Below are 26417 nucleotides of genomic sequence, written 5' to 3' on the forward strand. Positions count from 1 at the left end.
GCTATAATGGAAGGAGCATAGGCAGGGGGCAGAGGCGGAGCAGAAGGAGATTTAGAGTTGCTAATGGGAAGCTTAATTCCTGAACTCTGTAAAGCAACAGTGAGGTTTTTTAAACATTCAATCAAATCATCTTTAGATGTTGATGCCCCCTTTTCTTGTGCTAAAAAACCCCAATCTTCTTGATGGTATTTAGCAGCTTCTTCGTCTAATTCCGCCTCATCTGTGGATGAAAGTGAATCATCATTATCTGAAGGACGCGATAATTTAGAAAACGGAGGGTCGCCTTCAACTCCCTTGGGAACAGCATACCTGGGTTCCGGATCAGGAACATGTAGAGGATTTTCTTCCTGTTTCAATAAATTTTCTAAACGTTTTAATTCATCATTATCAAAGTCCAGACAATCACGAATTAGTGTCCAAAAGGATAAAGTTTCAACAGGCACCTTTTCAGGGCCATGTAGAGTATAATGAGCCCGAATTTGTTCCCCTACCTTTTTCCATGTTTCTAAATTTACTGTGCCTTCTCTGGGGAACCAAGGGCAAACTTCCTCAATAAATGAAAGAAAATTGATTAATTTAGGTTTGGAAACAGTAATTCCCCGATGTTTCAACATTACAGATAACATATGTACAAACAATTGACGACTATGCGTCTGTCCCATATTTATACTCTCAACTATATACCTTACTACTCCTCCTCAATTTAAATTCACTTGTATACGTACATACTCACTCTTTTTAGCTAATAAGAGTAGTGGCGAGGAAAACTGTCGAAATCGAGCCCCACGTTGGGCGCCACCTGCCGCGGCCAGCACAAGCAAGAGTCACACCTGCATAGGGAGAAAACGGAGCGTCCCCGCTAAGAAAAATAAGAGATAGAGACAAAAGATGGGGTTGAGAGGATCAGACCAAAATGGCTGATGCCTTCCTTTATTGTGCTGCAGTATATATAGGATAAAGTACGTGACTTCTGACATTCACAGGATTGTATATTAATCTCCAGATACAATCACAAGACCCTTACCATTGTGTGCAGATCACAAATAGATAATCTATCTTCTATCAATAAGCTAATCTATCTTCTATGAAATGTTGCAAGACCGGAGCCTTAAGGGTAGTAAATTCTTCAGGGGGGCGGGACAGGGAGCTTAGGGACGTGCCTAAGGCTCTGCATAACGCCGAGCAGCTCCCAAGACTTAACCCTTCACGGGCAGTCCCCCGCAACTTGTCTTTAAAAGATCTCTGGGTTGGGAAGATCCCCTGGAGAAGGGAACAGCTATCCACTCTGGTATTGTGGCCTGGAGAATCCCATAGACAGAGGACCCTGGCAGGCTACAGTCCATGGGGGTCACAAAAAGTCAGTCACAACTGAGCGACTTTCACTTTAAAAGACAGCTTAGGTGATACCTTCCACATGAGAACTATGATTGCAATGAGGTTATTGGGGAAAATGTTAGGTTGTATTAGTGGAATATGTACAAGGTTCACATACAGGAGTGTGATACTACTACTGTGCACTACTTTAGTCAGCGCACATTGGGTGTGTATGTCCACTCATGGATGTTATACCTTAAGAAACTGATAATAAATCTGAGACTATTCAGATGGGAATGAATAAGATGTTGAGTCTTCTAGAAAGTGTTATATGAATAACAGTTAGGATAAATAATATGATTAACTTAGAGAATACACCAAAGAAACAGTGATAACTGTGTTTAAAAGGTGATAGCTGTGTTTAAAAGGTCAGCGTCTGAAAGGGGAAGGGAATATCAAATTAAAGTTACTTAATGTTGATTCTAGAACTTGAAGTAGAACAAGGAATTTATAGAGCAGCCAGCGTCACCTAAGTGTACAGAAATCTTTCTGATAGCTATTCAGTAGGGAAAGTGTTTATCTGGAGAAATCAACTGCTATCTCCACCTTCCCTGAAAATGTTCAAGCACAAACAGGGATGATGACTTTCAGTTCAGTTCAGTTCAGTCGCTCAGTCATGTCTGACTCTTTGCGACCCCATGAATCACAGCACGCCAGGCCTCCCTGTCCATCACCAACTCCCGGAGTTCACTCAAACTCATGTCCATCAAGTCGGTGATGCCATCCAGCCATCTCATCCTCTGTCATCCCCTTTTCCTCCTGCCCCCAATCCCTACCAGCATCAGAGTCTTTTCCAATGAGTCAACTCTTCGCATGAGGTGGCCAAAGTACTGGAGTTTCAGCTTTAGCATCATTCCTTCCAAAGAACACCCAGGGCTGATCTCCTTTAGAATGGACTGGTTGGATCTCCTTGCTGTCCAAGGGACTCTCAAGAGTCTTCTCCAACATCACAGTTCAAAAGCATCAATTCTTCGGCACTCAGCTTTCTTCACAGTCCAACTCTCACATCCATACATAACCACTGGAAAAGCCATAGCCTTGACTAGACAGACCTTTGTTGGCAAAGTAATGTTTCTGCTTTTCAATATGCTATCTAGGTTGGTCATAACTTTCCTTCCAAGGAATAAGCGTCTTTTAATTTCATGGCTGCAATCACCATCTGCAGTGATTTTGGAGCCCCCCAAAATAAAGTCTGACACTGTTTCCACTGTTTCCCCATCTATTTGCCATGAAGTGATGGGACCAGATGCCATGATCTTCATTTTCTGAATGTTGAGCTTTCAGCCAACTTTTTCACTCTCCTCTTTTATTTTCATCAAGAGGCTTTTGAGTTCCTCTTCACTTTCTGCCATAAGGGTGGTGTCATCTGCATATCTGAGGTTATTGACATTTCTCCCAGCAATCTTGATTCCAGCTGGTGTTTCTTCCAGTCCAGCGTTTCACATCATGTACTCTGCATGTAAGTTAAATAAGCAGGGTGACAATATACAGCCTTGACGTACTCCTTTTCCTATTTGGAACCAGTCTGTTGTTCCATGTCCAGTTCTAACTGTTGCTTCCTGACCTGCATATAGATTTCTCAAGAGGCAGGTCAGGTGGTCTGGTATTCCTATCTCTTGAATTTTCCAGTTTATTGTGATCCACACAGTCAAAGGCTTTGGCATAGTCAATAAAGCAGAAATAGATGTTTTTTTCTGGAACTCTCTTGCTTTTTCCATGATCCAGTGGATGTTGGCAATTTGATCTCTGGTTCCTCTGCCTTTTCTAAAACCAGCTTGAACATCTGGAAGTTCATGGTTCACATATTGCTGAAGCCTGGCTTGGAGAATTTTGAGCATTACTATGTGGATTTTAAAAAATATTCCTGCATTCAAGGAGTGGTTGAACTGGAAAACCTGAGTCTTTTTCCATCATAAAATCCAGCAAAAGTGGCCCAGTTCGTCCACAAAATTTGCTTATTTATCAATTTATTCAATAAAATCCATTAATTTAGTTAAAATATACATGTAAATTTGGTAGTTATAGATTTCAATCTATAAGCTAAAAGAATACTTGTTTGTCACCAATTTTTGAGACATTTTTGATATTTCATATTAACCTTCAATACCTAACTGACATTTATAAGACAGTATACCCGATAACAGCAGAACACACATTCTTCTCAACTGTACATGAAATATTCTTTAGGATAGATCATATATTAGGTCATGAAACAAATGTCAATAATTTGAGAAGAGTTGAATTCATATAAAATCAGTTCTCTGACCACAGTAAAATGAAATTAGGAACCAACAGCAGAAGGGAAATTTTAAATATGTGACATTAAATACCTTTCTAAACAAAAACAATGGGTCAAAGAATGAATCACTTTGATATTAATAAAAATGAAAACATAATATACCACAACTTATAGCTAAAATAGTGATTAGCGGGAAATTTTAGCTATAAATGCCTATATTAAAAAATAAAAGATTGAAAACCATAATTTAACCTTCCATCTTAAGAAATTACAAACGAAAATCAAGCTAATTCAAAAGTAGCAGATAGAAGGAAATAATAAAGATCAGAGTAGAAACAAATAGGAACTAGGGAAATGGAGAAAAATCAACAAAGTCGAACATTGGCTCTTTGAAAAGATCATCAGCAATGACAAAAACACTTTGGCTAGACTTAACAAGACAAAAAGATTCAAGTTACTAAAATCATGAAAGAAAGGAGCTTCCCTGGTGGCTCAGTTGGCAAAGAATCCACCTGCAATGCAGGAGATCTGAGTTCAATCCCTGGGTGGGGAAGATCCCCTGGAGAAGGAAATGGCAACCCACTCTAGTATTCTTGCTTGAAAAATCCCAAGGACAGAGGAGCCTGGTGGGCTATGGTCCACGGGGTTGCAAAGAGTCAGACACAACTTAGCAACTAAACCACCATGAGAGAAAGAAAGGGCCTTTCTAAGGAATAATATGCAAAAGAAGAGTTACTACTATTGACCTTATAGAGATAAAAAAGGATTATAAGGGATTACTCTGAGCAATTATAAGGTCAACAGATTAGATAACATAAATGAAATGGACAAATTCCTAGGAAGACAAACTACTGAAACTTACTGAGTAATAGAAAATCTCAAAAGACTCATAATAAATAAAGAGATTTAATTAATAATTTTTAAAAACTTCCTATGAACAGCTCAGGAACAGATGCCTTCAATGATAAACTTAGTGATATGTGTAGAGAAGAACTAACACCAATCCTTCAGTTTCCTCCAAAATCTAGGTCATGGGATCCATATTATTCCTGACACCAAAACCAGGAAAGGTCATTACAAGAGAACAAAAAGACAGACGATATCTCTTTTGAGTATGTATGTAACAGTTCATACCAGAATACTACCAAACCAAGTCAAAATATACATGCAGCAGTCCATACCAGAATACTGAGAAAACAAATCTAACATATAAAAACAATTATACACCATGACAAAGTTGGATTTATTCCAGGAATACAAGAATATATTGAGTTCAGCATTCTGAAATCAGTGTAGTACACCAAATAGAACAAAAACCTTCTTCAGGAGATGGGAATACCAGACCATTTATCTGCCTCCTAAGAAATCTGTATGCAGGCCAAGAACCAGACATGGAACAGACTGGTTCCAAATTGTGAAAGGAGTACATCAAGGTTGCATATTTTTATTTAACTTATATGCAGAATACGTCATGCAGAATGCTGGGCTGGATGAAGCATAAGCTGGAATCAAGATTGCTGGGAGAAATATCAATAATTTCAAATATACAGATGATACCACGCTAATGGCATAAAGTGAAGAGGATCTAAAGAACCTCCTGATGAAAGTGAAAGAGGAGAGTGAAAAAGCTGGCCTAAAACTCAACATTCAAAAAACTAAGATCATGGCATCTAGTCCCATCACTTCATGGCAAATAGATGAGGAAACAATGGAAACTGACACTTTCTTTTCTTGGGCTCCAAAATCACCACAGATGGTGACTGCAGCCTTGAAATTTAAAGACGCTTGCTCCTTGGAAGAAAAGCTATGACCAACCTAGACAGCATATCAAAAAGCAGAGACATTACTTTGCCAACAAAGGTCCATCTAGTCAAAGCTATGGTTTTTCCAGTAGTCATGTATGGATGTGAGAACTAGACTATAAAGAAAGCTGAATGCTGAAGAATTGATGTTTTTGAACTGTGATGTTGGAGAGGTCCCTTGAGAGTCCCTTGGACTACATGGAGATCAAACCAGTCAATCCTAAAGGAAATCAGTCCTGAATATTCATTGGAAGAACTGATGTTGAAGCTGAAACTCCAATACTTTGGCCACCTGATGGGAGGAACTGACTAATTGGAAAAGATCCTGATGCTAGGAAAGATTAAAGGCAGGAGGAGAAGGGGACGACAGAAGATGAGATGATTGGATGGCATCACCGCCTTGATGGACATGAGTTTGAGCAAGCTCCGGTAATGTACAAGGAGCCTGGCATGCTGCAGTCCATCGCAGAGTCGGACATGACTGAGCGACTGAACTGAACTGAATTGAACTGAGCGTGATTACCTGAATAGACTCAAAAAAAGAACTTAAAATTTAACACACATCATACTCAACAAACTAGGTATCAAAGTGAATTTCTTCAACTTGATAAAGGGCATCTACAAAAACCCACAGCTAACATCATAATTAATGGTGAAAGACTGAATGCTTTCACCCTGAGATCAGGAGTAAGACAAGAACATCAGCTCTTACCATTTTTATTCAACATCACGTGCACATGCTCAGTCACTAAGTTGTGTCTGACTCTTTTGCAACGCCATGGACTGTAGCCTGCTAGGACTCATCTGGCCCTGGGATTTACCAAGCAAGAATACTGGAGTGGGTTGACATTTCCTACTCCAGGGTATCTTCCCAATCTAGGGATTGAACCCGTGACTCTTGGATTGGCACGTGGGTTCTTTACCACTGAGTCACCAGGAAAGCTGCCGTTCAACATCATACTACAGATTGAAGTCAGAGCAATGAGGCAAGAAAAAGAAATAAAAGGTATTCAGGTTGGAAAGGAAGAAGTAAAACTCTCTCTTCTCATACCTATTAAAATTCTAGCTATCTTTTTCGACCCCATGGACTGTAGGAGCCTACCATGCTCCTCATGGGATTTTCCAGGCAAGAGTACTGGAGTGGGTTGCCATTTCCTTCTCCAGACTATCTTCCCAACCAATGGATTGAACCTGGGTCTCCCACATTCTAGGCAGATGCTTTACCATCTGAGCCACCAGGGAAGTCCTAGAAATTGACAAGGTGATTGTAAAATTCATATACAAATGCAAGAAACCTAGAGTAGCAAATAAATAGTCTTGAAAAAGAAGAGCAAAGTTGTAAGACTTATAGCTTCTGATTTGAAAACTTGCTAAAAATCTGCAATACTCAAAACAGTGTGTTACTGGCATAAAGATATAGATCAATGGAAAGATCAAAAGACATACAGATCAATGGAAAAGAATTGAAAGTCCAGAAATAAACCTTTATGTTTATGTCAATTGATTTTTGACAAGGATGCCAGGAAAATTTAATTGAAGAACAATAGTCGTTTAAACAAATGGTGCTATGATAACTGATTTTTTTTTAAGTCGCTCAGTCGTGTCTGACTCTTTGCAACACCATGGACTATACAGTCTGGAATTTTCTAGGCCATAATACTGGAGTGGGTAGCCTTTCCCTTCTCCAGGGGATCTTCCCAACCCAGGGATTGACCCCAGGTCTCCCACATTGCAGGTGGATTCTTTATTAGCTAAGCCACAAGGGAAGTCCAGGAATATCGGAGTGGGTAGCCTATCCCTTCTCCAGGGGATCTTCACAACCCAGGAATTGAACTGGGGTCTCCTTCATTGCAGGATTCTTTACCAACTGAGCTATCAGGGAGGCCCATGATAACTGGGCTTTTCATTCCTTGTATGTTTGGTGTGAAGTAGGGGTCCAAATTCATTCTTTTGCAAATGACCCCTACTTCACACCAAGCATAAAAATTAATTCAAAATGAATCACAGACCTAAATATAAGAGCAAAAATTGTAAAACTCTTAGAAGAAAACGTAGGCATATATCTCTGTAACTAAGCAGTGGCTTCTTAGATATGACCCCAGAAACACACGTGACAAAAAAAGTACAATAAATTGGACTTCATCAAAAGTAAATACTTTCTTTGCATCAAAGGGCACTCTCAAGGGAATGAGAAGACAACTCATACATTGGGAGAAAATATTTGCAGATTGTATAAGGGACTAGTATTCAGAATATATATATAAATAATTCTTAAAATTGTATGAAAAAGACAACCCAATTTAAAAAATAGGCAAGGGACTTGAATAGACATTTCTCCAGAGAAAATATACAATAAACCAAAATGCATACGAGAAATGCTAAATATCATTAATCATCTTGGAAATGCACATGAAAACCATGAGATTCTACTTCACACCCTAGAGTGTCAATAATAAATATACATAAAATAACTTGTATTGGAGAAATTGAAACCCTCATACATTGCTGGTGGGAATGTGAAATGGTGAAGCTTGGGTGGAAAATAGTTTTCCAGGTCCTCAAAATGTTAAACATAGAATTATCATATGATCAGCTACTCTTAGGCATGCACCGAAGAGAACTGAAAACATGGTCACACAAAAACTTGTACGTGGTTATTCACAGCAGCATTCCAAAATAGCCAAAAAGTGGAAGCAACTCAAATGTTCATCAGTGGATGCATGAATAAACAAAATATGACAAGTCCATATAATGTGATATTATTCAGCCCTAAAAGAAACGACAATTGATACATGATTTTTGAAAATATGCCGAGTAGAGTAAGCCACACACAATAAGCAACATATTTGTATGATTTCATTTATTTGAAATTTCTAGAATAGGCAAATCCATAGAGACAGAAAGTAGATTACTAGTTCTAGGGATGATCAATGAAGTAATGGGGAAGGACTGTTAATAGCTATGGGATTTCTCTTTAGAGCATTGGAAACATCCTGGATTTAGATAGTGGTGATGATTGCACAATTTTGTGAATGTTCCAGAAAGCATTGAATTGTACATTTCAAAAGGGTAAATTCTATGATATGCTAACAATATTTCAGCTTTTAAATCTAACAGACTAATCCTAGAGGGTAATCGTATTTGAGAAAAACTTTTTCCATACTATGTTTGTAGGTTTGTTGCTTGACAGATCTCTGTTCTGGAAGAGGCATACATAGGGAAACCACTATGATAATCGACCAGGTTGGTGGGAGTTATGGCCAGTACTCTCAGACTGCACTGCGGAGGAGCGTACCACAGAAGGTTCTTGATAGTGACTGGAATTTTTATCTCAGGGTTTTAATATGAGGTTTTGGTAGACAGTGAAGTGTTTTTTAAACTGCAAGTCTCAACCCATCAGTGGATCATGAAATCAATTCCAATTATTTTCTTAATGAAATCAAATGAAATTTTAAAAATCAGAATATATTGCCTAGGGAAAGCATCATTTCATAATCATTTAGCTTCAGATATGCAAATTTACATATACTATGTCATAAAATCTTCCCTGGTGGCTCAGAGGTTAAAGCGTCTACCTCCAATGTGGCAGACCCAGGTTCGATCCCTGGGTCGGGAAGACCCCCTGGAGAAGGAAATGGTAACCCACTCCAGTATTCTTGCCTGGAGAATCCCATGGACGGAGAAGCCTGGTAGGCTACAGTCCACGGGGTCACAAAGAGTCAGACACGACTGAGTGACTTCACTTACTTAGTACTGTGGGTCATAGTAAAACAACTTTGAGAAACACCAATCTAATAGAAAGAGCATGAATGATTTGGGGAAAAGATGCTCCTGAGATAGAAACAATATATATATAATTGATTGGAGGTTAATTATAGCAATGAAGAATGGAGTTTTGGTTCTTCCAGTGATTATATTTCATGTTCCATTTGCCTATAGACCCTTCAGTGATTACTTAATAAGAGATTCTCTTCAATTCTCTGATCCTTCTCCTCGGATATTACGACTCTCAGTAGCCAAAGCCACAAATCCAAACTATGTTCCTCCAAAAAGTGTAAGTGGGTCTATATGTGAAAGAGACAGTCCTATAGACTTTGTAACCTGACTGTAACTGTAATGTCTTCCCTCTTATTTCTAGGTGAGTGTTTTTCTTTTCTTCCTGTTTATTTTCCCCTCTCATCAAATGAACTTTTCTGTCTCCGCTGTGCCTAATATATCAGTCAGGATTTGATGTGAGATTCACGATGAGTATTATGTTAAATTAACCTTAAGAAATTATGGGAGCTGGTGAGAAGTCTATGGAAGACTGTCATAGCAGCTGGGACTTGGGTCTGGTCATAGACCTAGGAGAAATGAGAGAGAGTAGGGGCAAATCAGAAGTTCCCTGGAAAATGCTTCAGTGGCCATTTCAGGTTCTTCAGTCCAGGAGAGTCTCGCCTCTTCAGACAAGGGAGGAAGGCTCAGGATACTCAAGGGTACCCAGCTTCACTGGAATGTGCCCTTATGTTTCAATTCCAATTTTCAAGGTCCAATTCCTTCTCAGTCTTAACTTTAATTCCTTAACTTTAATATAGGAAACAATATAAGTTTGGGAATTCAATTTGCACTGAACTATGCCTATTCACTGGAGAAGGCAACAGCACCCCTCTCCAGTACTCTCGCCTGGAAAATCCCATGGACGGAGGAGCCTGGCAGGCTGCAGTCCATGGGGTCGCTAGGAGTCGGACACTACTGAGCAACTTCACTTTTACTTTTCACTTTCATGCATTGGAGAAGGAAATGGCAACCGACTCCAGTGTTCTTGCCTGGAGAATCCCAGGGACTGGGGAGCCTGGTGGGCTGCCGTCTCTGGGGTCGCACAGAGTCGGACACGACTGAGGCGACTTAGCAGCAGCAGCACGGCACCTATTCACAGAAGTAGATTTTGAGTTTGGTTTTCAGTATTTTCAGTCCTGTGACCATAGGAGATAAGGATTTATGAAGTCACAAAAATTTTTCCAGTCTCTTAACTACACGTTCAAGTGAGAATTTAAAGCCCTGAGCTAATAATTCTTTTCTCAATTTCTCCAGTGCACTTAGAGGCAATAAACCAACCCCATATACTTCTTTATTTCATTTGGTTACCCAAATGTTGCTTTCTGTTTTGTCAATGGATGCCATGGACTACCAGTGTCTTTTTTTTTTTTTTTTTGATCCCTGGCAATAGAATCATTAATAGCTTTAAATCTAATCTGCTCAGAGAACAAATTCCAGATAGTCTAGAACTAATATAGATAGGTATGCTGCTGCTGCTGCTAAGTCACTTCAGTCATGTCCGACTCTGTGCGACCGCATAGACGGCAGCCCACCAGGCTCCACCATCCCTGGGATTCTCCAGGCAAGAACCCTGGAGTGGGTTGCCATTTCCTTCTCCAATGCATGAAAGTGAAAAGCGAAAGTGAAGTCGCTCAGTTGTGTCTGACTCTTAGTGACTCCATGGACTGTAGCCCACCAGGCTCCTCCATCCATGGGATTTTCCAGGCAAGAGTACTAGAGTGGGGTGCTATTGCCTTCTCCGAATATAGGTATACTTCAGAGATATTTTGGGTTCAGTTCTAGACCACGCCAATAATGCAAATATTGCAATAAGCCAAGTCCCATGAATATTTTTGTTTCCCAGAGCATATAAATTTATGTTTATACTACTGTAGTCTATTAAGTGTGCAATAGCATTATATCTAAAAACCCAATGTATATACTTTCATTAAAAAATATTTTACTGCTAAAAATTCTTAACCATAATCTGAGCCTTCAGTGAGTCATAATCTTTTTGCAATAGTAAAGTCAAAGATCACTGATCACAGATCAGCATAATATAACAGTAATGAAAAAATTTGAAATGTTATGAGAATTACCCAAATATGACACATAGATTCAAAGTGAGTAGACGCTGTTGGGGGAATGGTACCTATAAACTTGCTTGATGCAGAGTTGCCACAAAACTTTAATTAAAAAAAAAAAAAGACAATATTTGCAAAGTGCCACAAAACACAGTATGCCTGAACAGAGGACGCATCCCTAAGTTCTGATCTGGTTATCTGTTGCTTTATACCAAACCACACCCAAACATAGTGATGTAAAACAGCAGTTATTTTGTTACGCTCAAGGATTTAAAATAAAATTTTTTTAATTTATTTATTTTTGGCTGTGCTGGGTCTTTGTTGCTGCTCAGGCTTTTTCTAGTTGCAGAGTTGTGTCCTATGTTGGCAGGCGGATTCTTTACCCCTGAGTCACCAGGGAAGCCCATTCTGCTCAAGGATTTTATGAGTCAGCAGCTCTGATAGGGAAGCAGGTATGACGTGTCTCTGCTCCATGATGTCTGGAGCCTCAGCTGGAAGATTTCTAATGGCTTGGGTGTCCCAAATGGTAGGGAGCTGAAATCAACTGAAAGCTCCATACCTGCCTTGGTTGGCCTGCTGTTAACAAAATACCATAGACTGGGTGGCTTAAATAACAGACATTTCTTACAATTCTGGAAGCTGAGTAATCCAAGTCAAGGTGCCCTTAGATTCTTTTCTTAATGAGGACCCTCTTCTGGGTTGTAACAGCCATCCTCCTGATATGTGTCCCATGACCTATGCTTTGTATGTAAGCAGAGAGAGTTCTGATCTCCCTCCCTTTTCTCATAAGCACACTAATCTCTTTATGGAGGTTCCACCCTCACGACCTCATCTAAACCTAATTATCAAAGCCCTCACCTCTAGTGCCATTGCATTGGGGGTTAGGATTTTAACATAGGAATTTGGCTGGAGGTTGGAGGGGTGCTGAGGGAGTGGATATAAACATTCAGTCCATTGTGGTTATTCAGTCGCTAGGTCATGTCCAGCTCTTTGTGACCCCATGGACTGCAGTAAAACAGACACCTCTGTCCTCTGCTATCTCCTGGAGTTTGCTCAGATTCATGTCCATTGAGTCAGTGATGCTATCTGACCATCCCATCCTCTACTGCCCCCTTCTGCTTTTGCCTTCAGTCTTTCCCGGCATCAGGATCTTTTCCAATGAGTTGGCTCTTTGCATGAGGTGGCCAAAGTATTTAGAACTTCAGCATCAGTCCTTTCAATGAATATTCAGAGTTGATTTCCTTTAGGGTTGACTGGTTTGATCTTGAAGTCCAAGGGACTCTCAAGTCTTCTCCAGCACCACAATTTGAAAACATCAATGCTTCAGCACTCAGCCTTGTTTATGGTCCAGCTCTCACAGCTGGAAAAACCATAGCTTTGACTAGATGGACCTTTGTTGGCAAAGTAACATCTCTGCTTTTTGATATGCTGTCTAGGTTTGTTGTAACTTTTCTTCCAAGGAGCAAGTGCCTTTTAATTTCATGGCTACAGTCACCATCTGCAGTTATTGTGGAGCCCAAGAAAATGAAATGTGACATTGTTTCCACTTTTTCTCCATCTATTTGCCATGAAGTGATAGGACCAGATGCCATGATCTTCATTTTTGAAATGTTAGCCTTTAAGCTATTTCTTTCACTCTCCCCTTTTACCTTCATCAAGAAGCTCTTTAGTTCCCCTTCACTTTCTCCCTTTAGAGTGGTCTCATCTGCATATCTAAGGGTGTTGATACTTCTCCTAGCAATCTTGATTCCAGCTTAGGATTCATCCAGCCAGGCATTTCACATGATATACCCTGTACAGAAGTTAAATAAGCTGGGTAACAATATACAGCTGGTAACAATATACAGTCATACTCCTTTCCCAATTATGAACCAGTTAGTTGTTCCATGTCCAGTTCTTGACCCACATACAGGTTTCTCAGGGACAGGTAAGGTGGTCTGGTATTCCTATCTCTTAAAGAATTGTCCACAGTTTAATGTGATGCACACAGTCAACGGCTTTAGTGTAGTCAATAAAGCAGATGTTTTTCTGGAACTCCCTTGCTTTCTCCATGAAATGATAGCTTGCAATTTGATCTCTGATTCAGTCCATTACAAAAACTATTTGTAGTGCCCCCAACTGGAATAACTTGAAGGTTAAACTTAGCTGGGACTATTTACAGGGTCACCTTTGTATGGCCTTTCTATGTGGCTTAGACCTCTCTCATCATGACAGCTGTATTCTGAAAAGGAATATCCTAAATTATAATGTTCCAAGGGTGAGCCTTCAAGGAGAATCAGGTAGAAGCTCCATGTTTTTCTTATGATTTGACCTTGGAAGTCACATTATGTCCCTGCAGGCATACTCTGTTGATTGATAAAGGTACAAGTCTGGCCAAATTCAAGGGGGCAGGGCCGCAAACCCCACCTCTCCATGAGAGAAGTGGCAAAGAATTTATAGGCACTTAAGAAAAAACTTCCACACCCAGTGATGTTAGTCTTTTGGTATCCTTGAGCATGATTTTTGTATGAAGAAAAAACTGTGCAAAGGTATGCTCTTAAGTAATTAATAGCCAATTTTTTAAATTTCAAATTAGAAGATCTATTTATTAGACTTTTAAGTTTAGTTTGGTAGTTTTATTATTCTATTTATAATTCTAGAAGTTTTTGACAGCAACTTTTAAGAGTCCTAAGTAATATTTGATATACAAACTTAATTAAATTCATTCAAATAGTTTAAACTATATTTATACATGCTTACTTGCTCAGTCGTATCTGATTCTTTGCAACCCCATGGACTGCAGCCCACCAGGCTCCTCTGTCCATGGAATTTTCCAGGTAAGAATACTGGAATGGGTTGCCATTTCCTTCTCCAGGGGATCTTCCTGGCCCAGGGATTGAACTTGCATCTCTTGTGTCTCCTGCATTGGCAGGCAGATTCTTTACCACTGCACCACCTGGGAAGCCTAAATATTTTAAATTTAATTTCTTTTTAGGTTACTTTATGTCAACCATCTACATTAATAAAACCTCAAGTATTAAATAGTTATTTGAAAATATAATACATTAAACTTATAAATACAGTGAACCTGAAGTTTTGTGGTTTTTTTTCTGAAGTTTTTTAATGTTGTAAGAATTGATACTGGCCCAGGTTCTTGGACTCTTTAATCAACAGATTGATAAGAGGCCAGATGAAAAATTCAGGCAAGGCTTCATCGGAATTCATGCTGCAGCAGGGGGGAGGGAAAACAAGTAAGAGGTGCCCTTGCTTGCTTCCTGAGAGGGGGGTAAGCTGCTCCCTTAAACAGGGGGAGGGTAGGGACAGATGGCTAGGTGGCTCGGTGGTAAAGAATCTGCCTGCCAGTGTGGGAGAGGCAGGTTTGATCCCTGGGTTGGGAAGATCCCCTGGAGGAGGAAACGGCAACCCATTCCAGTATCCTTGCCTGAAGAATCCCATGGACAGAGGAGCCTGGTGGGCTACAGACCATGGGACTGCAAAGAGTTGGACTCAGCTGAGCCACTGAAGGGTGGCTTAGGTGGTCTGCCAACTCCCTTGGTGGTGCTGTGTGCAGGGATCATGATTTTGCTTCTGGTATCTCAAAGTGGCAGCTGAGTTTTGGCCTTTTTGTATCTTCTACTTATTCATAATTTGCCCCGGCTGTGCACATACACAGTTCTTTTTAGTCCCCTTATAGTTTCTTTGTATTCTGTTGCTCCAGGAGGCATTTGTCAAGGTGCAGGCACTGCAATAAAAGGCCCCAGGTCCCAGCTTGTTTCAGAATGACATAAAGTGAAGATTTCAGCTGAATGTCATCCTTCCAAGTCAGTTTACTCCCTGATACACTGCAAACTGCAGTTGTCATGTTATCATTCTTAAAGGCCAAATTCTCTTAAAACGTGTGCCTACTTTTATGTTAATATACACTTATTTTTTGTTTTTTAGTAATTTCAAATTTATTGACAATCTACAAAAATTAAAGTCCATTGGCTTTGTCATTCTCTCTCCTCTGTGTAGGGTGTGTGTGTGTGTATTTAATTTTTTCCCTGAATCACTTTTCGGTTCATATGTTTTTCTTTTTTGGCCACCCTGCACAGCTTTTGTGATCTCAGTTCCCTGACCAGGGATCATACCTGGGCCACGGCACTGAAGGTGCCAGATCCTAACTAGATCATCAGAGAACTCCCTCCCTGAATCATTTTTGAAAGTTAGTTACAGACATCGTATACCCCTTTTACTCAGTGCTTTATTGTGTTTCCTAACAATAGGCTATTATCTTTTAGAACTACAGTACTGTTACCAAGATCAGGAAATTTAACATTGATATAGTACCACATCTATTCTATGGTCCCTGTTCAAATTTCATCAATTTTTGCACATACTTATACTGAAGACATGGAGAAGTCAATGGCAACCCACTCCAGTACTCTTGCCTTAAAAGTCCCATGGACGGAGGAGCCTGGTAGGCTGCAGTCCATGGGGTCGCTAAGAGTTGGACACGACTGAGTGACTTCACTTTCACTTTTCACTTTCATGCATTGGAGAAGGCAGTGGCAACCACTCCAGTGTTCTTGCCTGGAGAATCCCAGGGATGGGGGAGCCTGGTGGGCTGCCGTCTATGGGGTCGCACAGAGTCAGACACGACTGAAGCGGCTTAGCAGCAGCATACTGAAGACAAAGTGTTATTTCTATGAGTTTTATTTTCTTAGCTATTTGACAGTTAATTCTAAATCTTCTAAGAGTTTAAAAATAACACATGCCCACAAAAGAGGTCAAGTTACTATTACAAGTGCCTGAGGTTACTTGCCACCAGAGACTTCTGATGGATACACTGTAGGAAGGCCTTTTACCTCTATGAATGTCATACTAAGTCTCTTTTAATAGTAACTGTTAGGACTGTTGTGGTTCAGTTCTTCCCCATCTTTAGTTTAAAAGTAAGTTCCAAAACAGCTGAGTTTGAATCTATACAACCTAGTTTCAGAAGGATGGAAATTGATCCTTTTGGCTATAATCATGGGTTACTACAATATTCTCATCTCTTCTGTTGAATTTACTGAGAAGTCTGGTCTAGCAATCAGACACTACTTTGTAACTATGATCTAGATAGTATTTAGTGTTTGATGCTTATAATTACTATTTTCTTTTTCTCCCCTAGATTGAAACCAAGATTTTGTCGTCTACCCTGACTGCTATTGCAGCTCCTAGAATTGTAGACCTTGCCCATCCACGGATTAAGATAGAGGGTCTGTGCTTTGAAAGAGAAAGAAGTGAAAAGCCCATTCGTCCTGTAAGCCGTCACTACCTTGGCATCCTTCAGCTCACTTTCTGCTCATTCCAAGGTGTTACTTTGCCTCTGTAGGGCATAGACCAAAGTCATTGGATGAGAAAACCTTGAAAGGGTAGTCTGTAGCAGGAAGGAAGTTCTAGCTGCAAGATACGGAGAGAGGTTGAGGGTGAAGAGCATCATGGATTTGGGAATCAATAAGAGCTGGGTTCAGATTCCTGCCTCACTACTGCTAGTTCTATGATGTTGTGATAACCTTCTTGAGCCTTATTCATTCAATAAGGATTTGAATCTCTACTGCATGCCAGATACCATGCCCAGTGAACACAATGGAGGGAGACCAAAAAAAAAAGTAAACAGATAAGATGATGTCAAGTAGTGGTAAGTGCTATGAAGCAAATGGGAAAGGAGTGACTATGGCTGAGGGTAGAGAACACGCTTCTTGTGTATAGTAATCAGGGAAAGATACTCAAAGGAAAGACTATTTGAGCTGAATGAGAAGGGGTCAGCTAAGTGAATGAGAAGAGAAGAGAATGTTCTAGTAAAGGGAAGAGCACATGCCAAAGTCCCAAAGTTGTGATGGCATTGTGAGCAAGGGGATTGTCAAGATAATAGTTCCAAGTTTCAGGACTATGGTGACTTGTGGTGTCAAAAGGCAAGTGTTTAGCCCAGAGCCTAACACCTTCAGTGGTTTCCCTCACTCTTCCTCCCTGACACTCCCCTCCATTCATTTCAGTGGCTACTTGACTTCTAATCCCAACTGAGTTTTCAATAAATACCTAATGATAATGTTGCCAAAGGAAGTCACACCAATTTCATCATTGTAGGAATCTGAGGATTAGATGTGGAATTCTGTTAGGAAATTCCCTAGGGAATCAATAAAACCTTGCGAGAGTGACTTGAGTTTGCTAAAATGAATTGTGATTTTTGGGCAAATCAAAACTTGATTCTCGGTTTTCTTGGTATGTGATTATAGCCATCTTTAATTGCTAGAATTGTCTGGGGGTTTAAAAAAATCTTTAAAAAAAATGATTCCACTGTAGATGAGGCTTCCCAGGTGGCTCAGTGGTAAAGAATCCACTTGCCAATGTAGGAGACCCAGGAGATGAGGGTTCGATCCCTGGGTCAGGAAGATCCCCTGGAGAAGGAAATGGCAACCTACTCCAGTATTCTTGCCTGGAAAGTTCCATGGACAGAGTAGCCTGGTGGGCTGTAGTCCATGGGGTCACAAAGAGGCAGACATGACTGAGCAACTGAACATGCACTACTGCAGATAATCATACTCTTCAGAGGGAGAGAATAGTAGCTACATGTCATCTTTCCTATTTTACCAATAAAGCAACATAATAGAAAGGCCTCCTGGCAGATGTGGTTTCCAAAGTAAGACCAAAATCAGTCAATGAGTCAGTCAGTCAGCCTATCTTTATTCAGCAATAATTATGCACCAGAATCTAGTCTAGCTTTGGGCAAACAGGTACATCTCTCAAGCAGCTTATATTCTGGTGGGGAGAAACAGACAATAAACACCCCAATAATAAAATAAATGGTGTTAGTGAGTTCTGTGAAGAAGATAAAATAGGGTAATTAGAATGGCTGGTATACCTTGGATGGTCAGGGAAGAGCTTCTTGAGGATGTGATGTTTGAGTCTAGAGACTTGAATGATGAAGAGGAGGCATGACAAGAATGGGGAAAGAGAGTTTCAAGCAGAACTGGCAGGTGCAAAGGTCTTGAGATGGAAAGAGCTGGGCCAGAGGGGCCTGTGTGGCTGGGGTCTTAGTTTTCAAGGGAGAGATGGAAGGAAGGTGAGGTCATGGAGGATAGCAGGCAGATCATGTAGGGCCTTCTTGACCACAGTAAGGAGCCTAATTCTTAGCAAAATGGAAAGCTGCTGGAAGGTTTAAACCCTGAGAGTGACATGATTTGACTTGGGCCTTGGAAAGTACATTCCTCATCAAGTTATTATGGTGATTGCATGGGAATGATACAGGCAAATCACTGAGAACACTCTCTGGCTCATGGAATACATTTGTTAAAATGCACCTTCTCGCCCTCAGTAACTGCTGTATGAAGGCTGGATTGTATGGGGCAAGAAGGGAAGCAGAGAGGCCAGGCAGAGAGTAATCAGGAGAGAAATAATGGTGACTCGATAAATGCTATACCTGGAAAGAGAGATGTGAAATTTTTGTGTCATTTTGTTTCCACTATAGATCTCCCACGCTGCCTTGCTGGCCCACCCTAGCCCTCGAATAGTAGCTCTAGCTAAGGCCAAGCCTCTTCATAAAGATTATTTACCTCCCCGCGATGCCCTCTGGCCAGTATCTTATGCTGCTATCCATTCCAAGATATCTCCCAGAATTCAAGAACTAGCTAACCCAAATACAAGGTATGTCAATTAAAGGCTAAGATGGGACAGGAAAGCCTGGGGATACTAAGGAGAGGGAAAAGGTGATCTGGTAAGGTCAGTGAAATGAATTGCTGGAAAACAATACATTTTTAAAATCATCTCACTTGTTACATTTATTGTGGCAAATCTATGGTCTTCTTACCATGAATTGTTGATAAGATTACAATTAAATAGTGGACTAGCTTTAGACCTAGGATACAACTAGCTTTGAGCTTTAGACCTAGGATACAACTCTGTTTTTATGGATATGGGATTATTTATCTATATTATTAAGGGAATAATCTATCTCTATTGTTGGGACTTCACTAGTGGCTCAGGTGATAAAGAATGTGGCTGCAATGCAGGAGACCTGGGGTTCATCCCTGGGTCAGGAGGATCTCCTGGAGAAGGGAATAGTTACCTACTCCAGTATTCTTGCCTGGAGAATTCCATGGACAGAGGAGCCTGTTGGGCTACAGTCCGTGGGGTGGCAATGAATGGGACAGGACTGAGCGACTAACACACATCTATACTCATATTGTTAAGGAAAACAAATTATAGAACAGAAACATAATTGTTACAGTTTCCTACATTGCAGGCAGATTCTTTAAGGGCTGAGCCATGGGAGAAGCCCCACTTATATTATCTCAGAGTACATAAGAAGCTGGTAACAATGGTTACTTTGGAGGCCTAGGGAGCTAGGATGGGAGGAAGACTTATTTTTCCCTAAATAGACTTTTGTAATTTTTCAATGTTTTTGTCTCATGTGCATGTATGAACTATTTCAAATAAATCAGAAAAAATATTCAACAAAGAAAAACTTGCCTCTAATTCCTGTTCATTTTTCAGAAGACTTCTCAACTTGCCTGAACCTCAATTCATTTCGTTACCTTCTGGGGATAATACTTGATCCCCTTTTTCTAGCACCATCAAGAAAACATAATTGAAAAAGTTGTAGTAGTCTTGAGCTCAGGGAATAGGAAATATATTCAATCTTATACAATAAAATATTTTAAAATTTTGCAACAAGTTTTTCTTTAAAAAAAAAAAAAAAAGTTAAACATCAAGTGAAATGACAGTCATTCTCTGTACACTGACCAAGGAAAGGGAAGAGTAAGATCAGGTACTCAAGATTCTGTCCTGGTAGCAAAATTCTTACTTGGTGGTTAAGGATGGAAACTTCAAAAAAAACATAATTTCTTCAAGTTCACTAGTGAACTGTCTGGCTTTGTTTTAACACTGCCAAATTATTGAGGAATTTCCAGCATTTGTTTTCTATGGAAAGAGGAAAGGCTTTGGAATCTGACACAAATCTAGATTTGACCACAGGTCATTCTTACGACTTGCCTGAACCTTCATCTCCTTATCTGTATAGTAGAAGTCAATAATACCTGTTTTATGAGATGCTTATGAAAATCAAAATGGGATAATATCACAGTGCCCAACATATAGTGGATGCCTGAGGAGTGTTAGTTCTCTTTCCCTTTCATCCTATTTCAAGTTGAATCTTTTTTTCCATTTCAGGACTCCTATGCATATTGTCTATTATGATCCAGAAGTCTTTAAAGTCAAGCCAGCTGCCTTGAAAACACAGTGTTCTCCGAGGATCCAGGAGTTGGCAGAACCTATTACTCATTAAAAACAGAAAGCCACAGTTCCCTAGTCTGTTGCTGTCAGTTTGCAGCCTCCACCCCCTCAATACACCCTGGACCTCTAGGGAACACCACTGCTGCTGTTACCTGCAATCGTGTCTTCAGCAGGTCCGGGGATTCTAGCATGCTTTAAAGAGAAAATGAATGCCCGCCTTACTATCCTTACTTCTCTCCCCATGCATATCTCAGCGGTCTCATTGCTCTGGCGGACCTGAAAAATCAAAACCTCCATGTATTTGCTGGTTTTGCTTTTCTTTTCCCAGTGCGATCAATGTTCTCCAGTAGCTGATCACATCTCACTGTCTTCTCAAATAAATCCTGAAGACTGAAATCATTCTCCGTGTTACTTTTCCATTGCCCCCTCTTTACTGAGAAGTAACACTGAAAAACGGTGAAGCCTTTGTGGATAAGTCAAAATGCATTCTATAATCTGTAGATGAAATTTAGGAAACAGGTCACTATATTTTTTTTAATGAGTAAATGAACATTTATTAAATATTTTTGTGACAAGTGCTACACTAGATACATATCAAAGGAAATACAGTAACCTTATGAGATAATTATTATCATCTTCAGTTTACAAGCAAGAACATTGAGATCCAGAGTTTATATGCCTAGATTGTATTGCCATAGAGTTATAAATCAAATTGTAACTTTCAGCTCCAAATCGAAGTATAATTTTATTAAAAATATAGTTACATATTAAAATCAAATTATTGATAAACTTGGTAATTTCTGCTTACTCTGGCTCAGAATTTTTTAACCTAGAGTCTGAAGACAGCCTTTGCAGGGTCCATAAATCTTCTATGAGTTCATGTACAATTGCATGCATGTCAGTTTGCTGGGAATAGCACCCATGCTTCTTTCTTTAGCTGTGCTGGGTCTTCTTGCTGCTTGTGGTCTTTCTCTAGCCGCAGCGCTCCGGCTCTGTAATTGTGCTCTGTGGGCTTAGTTTCTCTGGCAGCACGTGAAATCTTCTCAGACTAGGGAATGAACCATGTCACCTGCATTGGTCATTGGACTCTTTATCACCAAACCACCAGTGAAGTCCACATCCATGGTTCTTATCATAGTCTGAAAATAATTCATGACCTGAAAAAGGTTATGAAGCAGTGTTCTAGATGATAGCTTTTCATTTCTCAAAATATTTGATTAAACTAGTAGACTTTATGTTTTACTACTATTTATTTATCATCACAACTGGAAGCAGAAGGGAGCCTTGGGTAGCTTTTGTAGCTCAAAAGAGGACTGAGTCTTCTGGAGAATAAGGTGATGGAGTCTTTTGGTTCCTCTTGGGGTTGCTGCAGTGGAGTGTTTTGGTCTCCATTTTGCAGAAGCATAAATGTCATGCCGGAGAAGGCGATGGCAGCCCACTCTAGTACTCTTGCCTGGAAAACCCCATGGACAGAGGAGCTTGGCAGGCTGCAGTCCATGGGGTCACTACTAGTCGGACACGACTGAGTGACTTCACTTTCACTTTTCACTTTCATGCATTGGAGAAGGAAATGGCAACCCACTCCAGTGTTCTTGCCTGGAGAATCCCAGGGATGGGGGAGCCTGGTGGGCTGCCGTCTATGGAGTCACACAGAGTCAGACAGGACTGAAGCGACTTAGCAGCAGCAGCAGCAGCAAATGTCATGCAGCCAATGGTGAAGGCAGTGCTGCCCCCCTCAAAATAGTGCTGCCTCATGTTTCCATAGGAAATGGATTACTTTAAATAATTCCGTCTCCACCAGCCTCTTCCTTTTCTCACGCTCAATGTCATTTATCATGAGTGACAGAAACTAGGCATTTGGTAACTGCTATAATGCTTTGTCAAATTGCATCCACCCAGAATTTTTTTAATTTGTTTTATTATCTCCATGGTTTAGTATTTTATGGAGTAAACTAACTTTCATGGCTTATCTAGATTTGCATGAAAATTAGCTTGTTTGGAAACCAGTTTTACAGATGATTGAGCTCTATCTCTAAAGCCTTTATGTTAAGCTAATAACTAGTGTCATGGAGAGGTAATACCATGTAGTAGTTTTGGTTGTTTTTTGTTTTGGTTTGATTTGGGGGGTTTTTGTTTGTTTGTTTTTGTTTTTTTTTTTAGATAGAAGGAAAAGAAAGCTAGGTTTATTGGTTTAAATGAAATATGGGGAATTCCCTGGTGGTTCAGTGGCTAAGACTTCATGCTCCCAATGCAAGGGGACTGGGTTCCATCCCTGGTCAGGGAACTAGATCCCACATGCTGCAACTAAAGAGTTTGAATGCCTCAGTGAAGATGGAAGATCCTGCAAGCCACAACTAAGACCGGGCACAGCCAAATAAAACAAAAATTAGACAAACAGCAAATAAAGAAACATCTATTCAAGGATATCTATGAACATTCAGTAAGAAAGGTGAGAGTCTGTGACATTCAAACTCCTTTTTGGCAGATTGTATCTTGCCACAAATTCCAGTTCTGTCTTTAAATCCCTAAGTTTTCACTTTTTACCTGTTTCCTCCTTCGACTTGCACACAACAATCTTAGAGCTTAATGAATGTAATGTTCAAATGTGGCGAGCCCCCTCAGCAAATAAAATTCCTGGCATCATGCCTAATCATAGCAGGAAACCAAAAAATAACAGCTGCTACTGTCATCACCTCCACCACTACCCCAGGAGATTGACAGCTTGTCTGTGCGCTCTTCTGCTTGGTTTCTGATATCAGTACTTTAATCTGAATTTGTTTTTACTTGCTCCCTGGAGTGGATATGTGTGTGTATGTTCATATGTATGTGTGCCTGTCTTTATTATGTGTTTGTGTATAAGCTGAAAGTTTCCTAAATCCTTTAAAGAAGTAGTTATTAAATAAGATCATTGAGGAATTATACAGAGGCTTATGATTAACTACCAAAAGTTATAATAATTTCGCTAAGAAGCTCAAATGTCTTCTCACCCCTCTTAGCTGTCAAGTGTAATAGCTGCAAATGGTCACCTCTCTGCAGCTTTTATTCCCAGCTGGTTGTATTAACTGTCTCTGTTAAGCCTTGGAGTGATTTTCAGCTCCTTATTAGCAGAAAGGTAGAGAATATAATTATTAGATTTGTGAAATTTGGGTAAGTTAATATTGTCCATTTTGGAAAATGGCATCAATGAGACTATTTATAGTCTACCAAAACTATCAAAGAACTTTTTTTTTTAAGCCACTAGTTCAGAAAGGTCTGAAATTTCTCAGGACACAGGATAAAGGTTAAAACTGTTTTATTCTACCTCTGATGATAGTCCGTCTTTCACTCCTCTGGTTTTAAGATGAAAGCTTAATTGAAAGTTCTCATTAGGTAAACTTAGTTAAACCATATTAAAATTATATTTTATGACTATTAAAATAAAGATGAATATATCAGTATTTTATATTAAGACTTTTTTTTAAACTAGAAGTTCATTTTTTTTCCTTTTCATATAAAAAGGGCTAAACCCACCTGTGGTGGATTCATGTCAATGTATGGCAAAACCAATACAGTATTGTAAAGTAAAATAAAGTAAAAATAAAAATTTTAAATAAAATAAAATATCTCAATAGGGAATTCCCTGGCAGTCCAGTGGTTAGGACCCTGTACTTCCACTGCAGGGGGAATGGGTTCCATCTCTGGTCGGGGAACTAAGATACCTCATGCCACGTGGTCAAAAAAAAAGGGCTAAACCATCTTTGTAAGTTCCTAAAAGTATTAGGGGCTGTAGGTACTGAGCCTGCTGTGCCGGGTGGGGCAGTGCACCATGTTCAGGTAGGTAGTCCTTGGGTCTGTGTGGCAGCGTAGAGACCTGACAGCTCCCAGAGATACACATGTGCAGGTCATCTCAGTTACCTGTGGTTGGGACTGGGGGTTGGTGAGAGGTAGGACCAGGAAATGAGGAATCCTGCTTTGGTACTTGCTGGTATTGCAGAAGTGCTGTTGATTATGTTTAGGAGGGTATAAAATGGTGATTATGCTTTTAAAAGCTTTTTTAAAAATATTATTTTTTAGCTGTGCTGGGTCTTTGTTGCTGCTTGTGGTCTTTCTCTAGTTGTGGTGAGTAGGGGCTACTCTCGAGTTGTGGTGTGGAGGCTTCTCACTGTGATGGCTTCTCTCATTGCGGAGCATGGGCTCTAGGGCCCGTGGGCTTCAGTAGTTACAGTGCATAAACTTTAGTTGCTCTGAGGCAGATGGAATTTCCCCGAACCAGGGCTTGAACCTGTGTTCCCTGCATTGGCAGGCAGATTCTTAATCACTAGGCCACCAGGGCAGTTCTGGTCACGCTTTTAAAAGCAGTTCTTTTAGAGATGAAAGCTGAGACATTTGTGAATAAAGTGATATCTAGAGTTTGTGTGTGTGTGCTAGGTTGATTCAGTCGTGTTCAATTCCTTGCAACCCTATGGACTGTAGCCTGCTAGGCTCCTCTGTCCATGGGATTCTCCAGGCAAGAATACTGGAGTGAGTTTCCATGCCCTTCTCCAGGGGATCTTCCCGAACCAGGGATCAAACCCGCATCTCTTATGTCTCCTGCACTAGCAGGCGGGTTCTTTACCACTAGTGCCACTTGGGAAGCCCTATCTAGAGTTTGCTTTGCAATAATCCCAATGGGAGTGGATGAGAGTATAGATGAAACAACTCTTGGTTGTGAGTTGGTGATTGTTGAAATTAAGTGATGGAAGCCTAGGGTTCATTGTAATAGTCTCTCTTCTATTAGACATGCTTGAAGTTTTACATAATAAAGTGGAAAGTCCAAGGGGAGCAGGGATGGACAGGTCTCAGCAGGTCTCAACAGAGGCTTGAGAGGCCTGAGCAGCACAAAACTCCCCCAACACTGCACGCCACCAGCCTGATCTGCTTGCCTCCCACACAGTTGGTGTTAGGGCTATTTAAGTGGGGAAGTCAAGGTAATTTGTCTGTATTCCATGGCTGGTGTAGGGGAGAAGTAGCACACACAAGATGGTAAAATATTTTATAATTTGGTGGAAATAGGATGGCGGAGTAACAACCCACTAGAAATAAATGAGATAAACTGGTGTTCCTACCCCACATCCAGGGGAATGAGCGAGACTTAGAACTTTCACAACACTTCTGGTGGGAAAGGGTTTCGAGTCAACTCTAATTGAATTTTCCAAGGTCAGGATGCCTCTGTTGACCTCTGGGTTGCAACGGCTTGACTCTCAAGAAGTGACGAACAAGTGGGAACAGAGAAGAAGTTGACTTTTGTTTGTTAACCTGGATTTGGTTGAAGGAAGGAAAATTGGAGCATTAACGTTACATGGCTTCCTGCAATCTAGGAGAGAGGGGTTGAAGGCAGTGCTGTTTCTGTTCAAGGTTGTTGGCTCCGGAGTGAGGCTTCACAGAGTATTAGCTGTGCAACCTTGTACAAATTACTTCTCAATGAAAAGCAGCTAATAGTGTGTGCTGTTGAGATTTGACAGTCTCCAATAAATTATACCTGTCCTTTCCTTGCCTTAGTTCAGAAACAATTGAGAAACCCAGACAAATGGAGTTCAATATAACTCCTTTACAACCGATAAAGCTGTTTGGAGAATGTGATTTTAGTGAACCAACTGGATTTCTAAATACCCCTCCTCCAGGCACACCTGCCCCCAGAGCAGACAGCACACTCTGCTTATGGCTCTGAGATCTCAGGGAAGAAGAAATGTACTCCTTCTTCTAGGTTCACCAGCAGAGGAGTCACTGCTCCCATAGGGAGGAGGAAATAGCGATGGGTGAGGGCAAAAGTGAGGGAATTCTTCTCTGGGGAATTCTCCTTCTCCGCATGGAAACAGGAGCATTGGGAGATAATGTTTATCACTGGGTTCTTGTGAAGTGCTTAGCACAGTATCC

At 40.4% G+C, this 26417-nt stretch overlaps 1 protein-coding gene across 1 annotated transcript in view; it reads left to right on the plus strand.

Moving 5' to 3' along the window:
- THEGL (theg spermatid protein-like) overlaps positions 1–20577 on the plus strand; it is a 46072-nt gene extending 25495 nt beyond the window's left edge. The window contains exons 6-9 of the mRNA XM_013964519.1: positions 9355–9469; positions 16426–16557; positions 18763–18938; positions 20463–20577. Of these exons, the coding sequence (XP_013819973.1) occupies positions 9355–9469; positions 16426–16557; positions 18763–18938; positions 20463–20577 (538 nt within the window). The remainder of the gene's footprint in view (positions 1–9354; positions 9470–16425; positions 16558–18762; positions 18939–20462) is intronic.

The sequence above is a fragment of the Capra hircus genome, chromosome 6 (genome assembly GCF_001704415.2).
Source record: "Capra hircus breed San Clemente chromosome 6, ASM170441v1, whole genome shotgun sequence".
NCBI lineage: Eukaryota > Metazoa > Chordata > Mammalia > Artiodactyla > Bovidae > Capra > Capra hircus.